Raw genomic sequence first — 11,067 nt, 5'->3', positions numbered from 1 at the left:
GGTCACTTTAAACAAATCCAAAAAAGCTGTATTAAAATAAAGCCTCAAAAAGGGATAAAATAAAGTAGTATCAAAAAAACAAAAGACAATATATGAACAGCCAAATGTAAGCTTAATGAAACCTTATTTTAAATTCATATTAACAGAAGAAAAAACTTGATCAAATAAGAAGTATAACAGTTTTAGACTTCATCCTTCAGAAAATCTTTTGCATCTTCAACTGACTTTATTCTTTTTCACAATCCGTTCTTCAAAACAATACTCAGATGAGCGGGGAACCGAAGGGATGGTTTATATCCTTCATTATAAAATTCCAACATAACTTCTTTGTATTTCATGCAATCAGTCAAAATTTCAGGTGAATAGTCTTCCACAAATCTAACCATGTAACTTTGGAAATCAATCATTCCTTGTCGCCGGGTATGGCAAATTAAAAGGCCCTTAATATGAAACTCCTGAAAGGTTAGTCCGACCGATCTGGGTTTCGCCGCTGAGGACAACGGCTTCAAAGTCGGAGAGCGAAAAGCTCGATTGAGCTTCGGCTCAGAAGTGAATAAAGCTGGGAAAATCTGCTTCAGAAAGTTTGCAAAGACTTCGAACGGTCAGCGCCTTCAACTGATTCTTCAAGACCCAGGATTTGCAAGTTATTTCTCCTGTTCCTGTTTTCGAGACTGATGATCCTTTTCAGCATTTTATCACTGGATAAAGATAACTCTTTGCAGAGTTTAATTGTATCTTCAATGTCCTCTTCAAGTGTCATTAGCTTCGCAGTATTCTCCTGAATTTGGTTCTCATGCTCAAATAAAGTTTGTTGAATTGTATCCAATTTGCTGTTAAGCCATTGAAACTCCTCAGAGAATTCCTATTTCTGCGATTTAAGGAAGTCACTGATTGAATCCAAAGTGACTGGGGATTCATCTTCTGTTTCTCTTTCTTTTGCAAATGCTCTGGTTCTTTTCCCAGCCATAGTAAAGCAGTATTGAAGTATTATAATAAGGTTTCAAAAAAAAAGACTGGTAGAGACAATTAAGTAAACAGGGTAGGAGCAATCGAAAAGCGACCAACAGGGCTCTGACTGCTTCTTATATCTAACATATGCTTCCTTCTTCCGCTTGACGAGTTGCCTCACGTGTTTTGTCAGCCACGGTTCCCTTTTCCTACCATTTTTTCCTTACCTCAGTGGGACAAACCTATCCTGAACCCAGCACAAGTGGTTCCTAAACTTCCTCCACATTACTCCTGTGCTTGCACCTTTGAACACCTGTTTCCAATTTACTCTCGCTAGTTCCTGCCTCATCCATTCATAGTTAGCCCTTCCCCAGTTAAGCACTTTCCCATTTTGTCTGTTTTTATCCTTTTCCATAGCTATGCTGAAGCTAAGGGAGTTGTGGTCACTCTCACCAAAATGCTCCCCCACCAAGATGTCTGCCACCTGACCAGGTTCATTACTGAGAACTGGATCCAGAATGGCCTGTCCTCTCATCGGCCAGTCCACATACTGTGTCAGGAATCCTTCTTGAATACACCTGACAAATTCAGCCCCATCTATCCCCCTTGCAGTCAAGAGGTGCCAGTCAATATGAGGGAAGTTGAAATCACCCATAACTACAACCCTGTATTTCCTGCACCATTCAAAAATCTGCCTGCTTATCTGTTCCTCGGTGTCCCGAGGGCTATTTGGGGGCCTATAGACCACTCCCAGCACAGTGATTGATCCCTTCCTATTTCTGACTTCCACCCACACCGACTCAGTGGACACTCCCTCTGCAGCGTCCTCCCTTTCTACAGGTGTGATACTATCCCCGACCAGTAATGCTACTCCCCCCTTTTCTACCTCCCATCCTAATCCTTGTAAAACACCTAAACCCCAGTACCTGCATCAGCCAATCCTGCCCTTCCTCCAGCCAAGTTTCAGTAATGGCCACAACGTCATAGTTCCACGTACTGATCCATTCTCTAAGTTCATCCCCTTTATTCCTAATACTCCTAGCGTTGAAATAGACACATTTCAACCCCTTGAACTGGCTACATGTATGTTTTGTCCCTGCCTGTCCTTCCTCAGCAACTCAGAACACACAGCATCATGCCCTTGTCCTTCTACCCTCATCTCTGCACTCACATTCTGATTCCCACCCCCCCTGACAATCTAGTTTAAACCCTCCCCAACAGCTCTAACAAACCTGCCCACCAAGGTATTGGTCCCTTTCCAGTTCAGGTGCAGCCCGTCCTTGTTGTACAGGTCAGACCTTCCCCAGAGAAGATCCCAATGCTCCAGAAATCTGAACCCCTGCCCCCAGCACCAACTCTTCAGCCACACATTCAACTGCCACGACTTCCTGTTCCCACCCTCTCTGTCTCGCGGCACAGGAAGCAATCCTGAGATTACCACCCTTGAGGTCCTGCTTTTTCACTTTTTTTCCCTAACTCCCCATATTCCTTCTTCAGGACCTCATCCCTACTCCCATCTATGTCATTGGTCCCCACGTGGACCAGGACATCTGGCTGCTCACCCTCTCTCCTGAGAATACCGAGAACTCCATCCGAGATATCGCGGACCCTGGCACCAGGGAGGCAACAGACTGGGATTCTATATCTTTCCCACAAAACCTCTTAACTGTCCCCTTAACTATCGAATCCCCTATCACTACTGCTCTCCTCTTTTCACTCCTTCCTTTCTGAGCTGAGGGTCCAGTCTCGGTGCCAGAGACGTGACCACTACAATTTGTCCCTGGTAGGTGTAGGTCGTCCCCACCAACAGTATCCAAAACAGTATACTTATTGTTGATGGGAACGGCCACAGGGGTGCTCTGCTCTTTCTGTCTATTCCCCTTCCCTCTCCTGACAGTCACCCAGCTACCTGTCTCCTGACTTTTAGGGGTGACTGTCTCCCTGAAACTCTGATCTATTACTGCCTCTGCCCCCCGAATGATCCGATTTGACAGGAGCTGCAGCTGGATGCACCTCTTGCAGGTGTAGATATCGGAGACAATTGTCCTGTCCCTGACTTCCCACATCCTACAATCGGAGCACTGGACTGCCCTATCTACTGCCTCCATTACTAACTCCTAAGTTAATTAATTAAATAAACTTTCCCGGCCTTACCTTACTGGGAGCAAGCTCATCCTCTGCCTCTGCTCGCTGAAATCTCTCGAGCCAAAGCCTCAAAGCTCCACTCCTTCACTGGCCGCTCTCCACTCCAGTCCACGTTAAACTCCAGTCCCAATAAAGGTGAATATGCAGCAGAAGAACCTCCTCCCATGCTCAGTGACCAGGGTGCAGAACTGGGTGTGGTGAGCATCAGCAATAATTGTAGAGTTCAGCACCGACAGTCACTCTCAAAATTGCATTCAGCAACGGTGATGGACAAATATCCAGCATGCAGCTTATTGAAACTTTCTCCCCAGTGCAGAAATCGTGCTTGACTAATCTTCTGGAATTTTTTGAGGATGTAAGTATGAAAATGGACGAGGGAGAGCCAGTGGATATAGTGTACCTGGAGCTTCAGAAAGCCTTTGATGAAGTCCCACATAGGAGATTAGTGGGCAAAATTAGGGCACATGGTATTGGGGGCAGAGTACTGACATGGATTGAAAATTGGCTGGCTGATAGAAAACAAAGAGTAGCGATTAACGGGTCCCTTTCGGAATGGCAGGCGGTGACCAGTGGGGTTCCACAACGTTCAGAGCTGGGACCGCAGCTGTTTACAATGTATATTAATGATTTAGATGAACGGATTAAAAGTAACATTAGCAAATTTGCCGATGACACAAAGCTGGGTGGCAGTGTGAAATGTGAGGAGGATGTTATGAGAATGCAGGGTGACTTTGACAGGCTGGGTGAGTGGGCGGATGCATGGCAGATGCAGTTTAATATGGACAAATGTGAGGTTATCCACTTTTGTGGTGAGAACAGGAAGGCAGATTATTATCTAAATGGAATCAATTTAAGAAAAAGGGAAGTACAACGAAATCCAGGTGTTCTTGTACATCAGTCACTGAAAGCAAGCATGCAAGTACAGCAGGCTGTGAAGAAAGCTAATGGCATGCTGGCCTTCATAACAAGGGGAATTGAGTATAGGAGCAAAGAAGTCCTTCTGCAGCTGTACAGGGTACTGGTGAGACCACACCTGGAGTACTGTGTGCAATTTTTGTCTCCAAATTTGAGGAAGGACATTCTTGCTATTGAAGGAGTGCAGCGCAAGTTCGCAAGGTTAATTCCCGGGATGGCGGGACTGTCATATGTCGAAAGATTGGAGCGACTGGGCTTGTATACACTGGAATTTAGAAGGCTGAGAGGGGATCTTATTGAAACATATAAGATTATTAAGGGATTGGACACACTGGAGGCAGGAAGCATGTTCCCGCTGATGGGTGAGTCCAGAACCAGAGGCCACAGTTTAAGAATAAGGGGTAAGCCATTTAGAACGGGAACGGAGTTGAGGAAACATTTTTTCACCCAGAGAGTGGTGGATATATGGAATGCACTGCACCAGAAGGCTGTGGAGGCCAAGTCTCTGGATGCTTTCAAGAAAGAGATGGATAGAGCTCTTAAAGATAGCGGAGTCAAAGATTATGGGGATAAGGCAGGAACGGGGTACTGATTGTGGATGATCAGCCATGATCACAGTGAATGGCAGTGCTGGCTCGAAGAGCCAAATGGCCTATTCCTGCACCTATTGTCTATTGTGAACCCAGTAATGTGTCACAACTGTAACATGCTGTGAGGTTTCAGTGTTAATGTAATGGCCTCTCTGTAATGTATCACTGCTGAGGTTACTGTTTCTCTGTAGCAGCAATGTTTACGTTACGACTAGAGACAACAGGGTTTTGAAGTGCAGGGCTATCCAATGGGAGAAATGTTGTTCTTTCTTGTGAGTCTGGAAGAGAGATTTTTGCGGTCTTTTGCTGGGGAGAGGTGAGAAGACATGAATGGAGAGAGTGGGCCATTTTCCTTTATTTTTTCTTTACTAACTCTATAGTCAAAGTAATAACTACAAAGCCCAATTGTTTAATCGTATATTATGTACCGTTTGTTATTTCAGGGTACTGATTTGTAATGGGGGTCACATCGTGCAGCATCCACCCAAACGAGATTTCTTAAGTTTGGCCGGGCTGGGGGCTATCACCCCCTATATTAAGCTGCTAGCTGAAGTGAGAGTTAAATATGGTTAGATGACTGAGCGAATTGCTTCACACATTCACAGCAGGTGAACGGCCTCTCCCCATTGTGAACTCAATGATGGACATTTGGTGGCGATGGCTGAGAGAATCTCTTCCCAAAGTCTGAGCAGCAGATCAGCCTCTACCCAGTGTGAACTCGCTGGTGTCTCTGCAGGTTGGATGACCGAATGAAACTCTTCCCACACACTGAGCAGGTGAACTACCTCTCCCCTGTGTGAACATGCTGGTGTCTCTGAAGATGAGACAACCAAGTGAATCCCTTCCCACACACTGAGCAGGTGAATGGCCTCTCTCCAGTGTGAACTTGCTGGTGACTCAGTAGTTGAGAGGACAAAGTGAATCCCTTCCCACAGTCTGAGCAGGTGAATGGCCTCTCTCCAGTGTGAACTCGCTGGTGTACCTTCAGTTGAGATGAACGAGTGAATCCCTTCCCACAGTCTGAGCAGGTGAACGGCCTCTCTCCAGTGTGAACTCGCTGATGTATGTTCAGTTGAGATGAGCAAGTGAATCCCTTCCCACAGTCTGAGCAGGTGAATGGCCTCTCCCCAGTGTGAACTCGCTGATGTACCTTCAGTTGAGATGAGCAAGTGAATCCCTTCCCACAGTCTGAGCAGGTGAACGGCCTCTCTCCAGTGTGAACTCGCTGATGTACCTTCAGTTCAGATGACTGAATGAATCCCTTCCCACAGTCTGAACAGATGAATGGCCTCTCTCCAGTGTGAACTCGCTGATGTACCTTCAGATTAAATGACTGAGTGAATCCCTTCCCACAGTCTGAGCAGGTGAACGGCCTCTCTCCAGTGTGAACTTGCTGATGTACCTTCAGTTGAGATGAACGAGTGAATCCCTTCCCACAGTCTGAGCAGGTGAACGGCCTCTCTCCAGTGTGAACTCGCTGATGTATGTTCAGTTGAGATGAGCAAGTGAATCCCTTCCCACAGTCCGAGCAGGTGAACGGCCTCTCTCCAGTGTGAACTTGCTGATGTACGTTCAGTTGAGATGAGCAAGTGAATCCCTTCCCACAGTCTGAGCAGGTGAACGGCTTCTCTCCAGTGTGAACTCGCCGATGTACCTTCAGTTGAGATGAACGAGTGAAACCCCTCCCACAGTCTGAGCAGGTGAATGGCCTCTCTCCAGTGTGAACTCGCTGATGTATGTTCAGTTGAGATGAGTAAGTGAAACCCTTCCCACAGTCTGAGCAGGTGAACGGCTTCTCTCCAGTGTGAACTCGCTGATGTACCTTCAGTTCAGATGACTGAATGAATCCCTTCCCACAGTCTGAGCAGGTGAACGGCCTCTCCCCAGTGTGAACTCGCCGATGTACCTTCAGTTGAGATGAACGAGTGAATCCCCTCCCACAGTCTGAGCAGGTGAACGGCCACTCCCCAGTGTGAACTCGCTGATGTATGTTCAGTTGAGATGAGTAAGTGAAACCCTTCCCACAGTCTGAGCAAGTGAACGGCCTCTCTCCAGTGTGAACTCGCTGATGTACCTTCAGATTAAATGACGAAGTGAATCCCTTCCCACAGTCTGAGCAGGTGAATCGCCTCTCTCCAGTGTGAACTCGCTGATGTACCTTCAGTGCAGATGACAGAGTGAATCCCTTCCCACAGTCTGAGCAGGTGAACGGCCACTCCCAGGTGTGAACTGACTGGTGTCTCAGTAACCGAGATGACAGAGTAAATCCCTTCCCACAGACTGAGCAGGTGAATGGCCTCTCCCCAGTGTGAACTCGCTGATGCACCTTCAGTTGGGATGAGCGAGTGAATCCCTTCCTGCAGTCTGAGCACGTGAACGCCCTCCCGCCAGTGTGAACTGACCAGTGTATCCGTAGGTTAAATGATTCAGTGAATCCCTTCCCACAGTCTGAGCACGTGAACGGCTGCTCTCCAGTGTGAACTGACTGGTGTCTCAGTAGCTTATATGATTCAGTGAATCCCTTCCCACAGTCCAAGCAGGTGAACAGCCGCTCCCCAGTGTGAACTTGCTGATGTACCTTCAGTTTAGAGAAACAAGGGAATCCCTTCCCACAGTCTGAGCACGTGAACGGCTGCTCCCCAGTGTGAACTGACCAGTGTCTCAGTAGCTTATATGATTCAGTGAATCCCTTCCCACAGTCCAAGCAGGTGAACAGCCGGTCTCCAGTGTGAACTCGCTGGTGAGCCATTAGGTCAGATGAACAAGTGAATCCTTCCCTACAAATTCAGCAGATGACTAGCAATTTGCCCAACTAACTGGTGTGTCCACAGGTGGGAAGACCGACTGAATCCCTTCTCACACACAGAACAGTTGAATGACCTTGTCCCAGTGTAAACTTGCTGATGTACCTTCAGTTGAGATGACCAAGTGAATCCCTCCCCACAGTTGGAGCAGGAAGGATGATCGAGTGAATCCCTTGCTCCACTTCTTAAATATCTGTACAGAGACAGCAAAACTGTCGTGTTGTGTTCGAGATTCCCGTAGACAAATTCCTTGTCATTTTTAACCTGTAAAAATATTTACAAAATCCATCAATGGGTGTAGGACAACATTTCAGATGAGATCCCTTGAGTTGTCAAGCTGTGAACTGACTTCACACTGTTACAGTGAAGTTCAACCCAAGGTGGAGAGAGAAATCATCTTCTAACTGGGCACAGTGCTGGTATCTGGAATGACCACCAAATTCTCTGATGCTCTTCCTGTCTCTCTAAGAATGTGGCATTTCTGCCATCTCCAATCTGTGACCTGGCTCAGTTTGACTCTCTCCATTGGCATTATTCCGTTCCCACTGAGCTGCATGGGTGCCTGGCCCCACAGTAACTGAAACCCTCTCACACAAATAGCTGGCAGTGCATTCCACGCACCCACCACTCTCTGTGTAAAGAACTTACCCCTGACATACCCTCGGTATCTATTTCAAAGCACCTTAAAACTATGCCCAATTGTGTTAGCCATTTCAGCCCTGGGAAAGAATCCTCTGGCTATCCACATGATCAATGCCCCTCATTAGCTTATACACCTAAAAAAGGCTCTAAACATAAAGAAGGAAATTATACATTGCTTTGAGGATTTGTTGGAAGTATACAAAATTATGAGGGTATAGATAGGGTAAATGCAAGCAGCTTTTTCCACTGAGGTTGGGTGGGATGACAACCAGAGGTCATGGGTAAGTGGAGAAGGTGAAAATTTAACAGGAACATTTGGAAAAGCTCTTTACTGAAATGGTCGTGAGAGTGTGGAATGAGATGTCAACTCAAGTGGTGAATATGAGCTCGGTTTCACCATTTAAAAGAAGTTTGGATGGGAGCCTGGATGGCAGGCATCTGAAGGCGAAAGTCCCAGTGCAGGTATTTGCAGTAGAGACCTTAAATGTTTTTTTCGGCATTGACTAGATGGGCCAAATACCCTGTTTCCGTACTGAACCTCTCCATATTTCTATGACAGAGAAGCTGGCTAAACTTGTTTGGAAGGGAAAAGGTAGGAGTGACAATGGAGCAGCAATGGCTGGAGCTTCTGGGAGCAATTCAGGAGCTGAGTGATAGATACATCCCAAAGAAGTGGAAGCATTGGAAATGCAGGAAGACACAACTGTGGATGAAATGAGAAGCCAAAGCCAACATAAAAGCCAAAGAGAGGGCAAACAAAAGAGCAAAAACGACTGGGAAGCTTTTAGAAACCAACAGATGATGACTAAAAAAAAAAGTCAGATGGGCTCAGGCGGTGGAATTATGATAATGTAGTCATTAGTGAGTCTTGGTATCACCCAACAGTCTGAGGCATTTAGGGGAACAAAATATCCAGGGCCTCAATATCTCTTGAAAACCAAGGTACCCTGCACCAGTTACCTTTCAACTTTTATTTTGGTAGGCACATACAATCCCTACACCCTCAAAATTTCACTTCTGAAGGCCTCCCACTTACCAAGTACTCCTTTGCCAGGAAACAGCCTGTCCCAAACCACACTTGTTAGATCCTTTCTGATACCATTAAAATTGACCTTTCTCCAATTTAGAATCTCAACCCATGGTCCAGACCTCTCTTTTCCCATATTTATCCTGAATTTCATGGCATTATGGTCACTAATTTCTGTCACCAGCCCCGTATCATTTCCTAACAGATCATTGCACACTTCTGCATCGGGAATTCTACGTACTGATTAAGGGCACATTTGACAACCTACACCCCATCTTGTCCTTTTACAGTATGGGATTCACAGTCAATACATGGAAAGTTAAAATCATTTACTGAATCAACTTTTGTTCCTTGGCATGGTCTGCGATCTCTCTACAAATTTGTCCCTCTAAATCCCTCAGATGTTGGGTGCAACCAAATCCCAGTAATGGCTACAATATCATAATTCCCTGTCCTGAGCTCATCTGGCTTTCCTGCGATGCTTCTTGCATTGTGATATACACAGCTCAGCACATTCATTGCACCATTCACAACACGCTGGAGGTACTCAGCAGGTCGGGCAGCATCCGTGGAAATGATCAGTTAACATTTCGGGCCATAACCCTTCGTCAGGACTGAAGAGGGTAGGGGCAGAGGCCCAATAAAGAAGGTGGCGGGAGGGTGGGGAGGAGAAGGCTCCAGGCTCAACCATTTGATTGCTGACTGTATCTGGTGTCTGAACAACATCTGACTGGTGTCAAGAAAACAACCTCCCCTCATTGTCACAAAACATGCATCATTGCTGTCGCAGTTTATGTTCCACTGGATGCTAATGCTAAAGTAGCCATGAAAGACCTCAGTGCTGCTATTAGCAAGCTGCAGACATTGCATCCAGATGGAGCTTTGACTGTCGCTGGGGACTTTAATCATTGTAACCTACGTACCGTGCTTCCAAGATTTTACCAAAATGTATTATGTACCACCACGTGGAATAAAACCTCAGATCATGTGTACACAAATGTGGCTGATGCTTGCAAACTCACTACCCTCCCCCACCTGGGAAAGTCCGACCGTCTTTCATTGTTTCTGCTTCCCAAGTATAGCCCGGTCACTAAACGTGTGAAACCCACAATGAAGACTATTAAGATCTGGCTGGAGGATGCTGACTCTGCTCTTCAGCACCAATTCCAGCACACAGACTGGAGCATGTTTGCTGCCCATGCCACCACAGACTCTCAGATTAACATTGATTTATAAACCAACTCTGTCCTTGAGCACATCAACAAGTGTGTAGATAGAGAGACATCACTAAAACAAATAAAAGTTTTCCCCAGTCAGAAACCATGGATGAACAGAGAGGTTCACCTCCTGCTCAAAGCCAGAGATTCAGCCTTCAGGTCTGGAGACCAGGAGGCTTACAGCTCAGCCAGGGCCAACCTGAGGAGGGGAATCTCTCAGGCTAAACACATTTACAAACAGAGAATCGAGGAGCATTTCAACTCCTCTGACCCCCAGCCCATGTGGCATAGCATACAGGTCATTACAGACTTCAAACCTCCTAGTACTGTGCCCCCTTCCAGCTCTGCTACCCTCCCTGATGAGCTCAATTACTTCTACGCTCGCTTTGATCGAGGGAACAAGGAGGTCACCCTCAAAGCGGATCTCCCACCTGGTGAACTGTCTCTCTCACTTTCCACCTCCGATGTTTGTGGACCCTGAGCAGGGTGAATGTACGGAAGGCAGCTGGTCCGGATGCAATACCTGGCCGTGTGGTCAGAGTCTGTGCAGGACAGTTGGCCGGGGTCTTCACAGACATTTTTAATCTGTCCCTGGCCCAGGGTGTTGTCCCCCACAAGCTTCAAGATCACCACCATCGTGCCAGTGCCGAAGCATTCCACTGCCACGAGCCTGAATGATTTCCGCCCAGTTGCACTCACCCCCATCATTGCAAAGTGCTTTGAGAGACTGGTTCTGTCACATCTGAAATCCTGTCTGCCCACTATCCTGGACCCCCATC

At 46.7% G+C, this 11,067-nt stretch overlaps 1 protein-coding gene across 1 annotated transcript in view; it reads right to left on the bottom strand.

Annotated features, from left to right (window-relative positions):
- Nucleotides 1-11,067, bottom strand: part of LOC140207445 (uncharacterized) — a 51,741-nt gene that overhangs the window by 32,489 nt on the left and 8,185 nt on the right. The window contains exons 2-3 of the mRNA XM_072275967.1: nucleotides 5,384-6,756; nucleotides 2,910-3,015 (exon numbers count right to left, since the gene is read on the bottom strand). Of these exons, the coding sequence (XP_072132068.1) occupies nucleotides 2,910-3,015; nucleotides 5,384-6,756 (1,479 nt within the window). The remainder of the gene's footprint in view (nucleotides 1-2,909; nucleotides 3,016-5,383; nucleotides 6,757-11,067) is intronic.

Source organism: Mobula birostris, chromosome 13 (genome assembly GCF_030028105.1).
Source record: "Mobula birostris isolate sMobBir1 chromosome 13, sMobBir1.hap1, whole genome shotgun sequence".
NCBI lineage: Eukaryota > Metazoa > Chordata > Chondrichthyes > Myliobatiformes > Myliobatidae > Mobula > Mobula birostris.
This window is presented reverse-complemented; position numbering and strand designations above follow the sequence as displayed.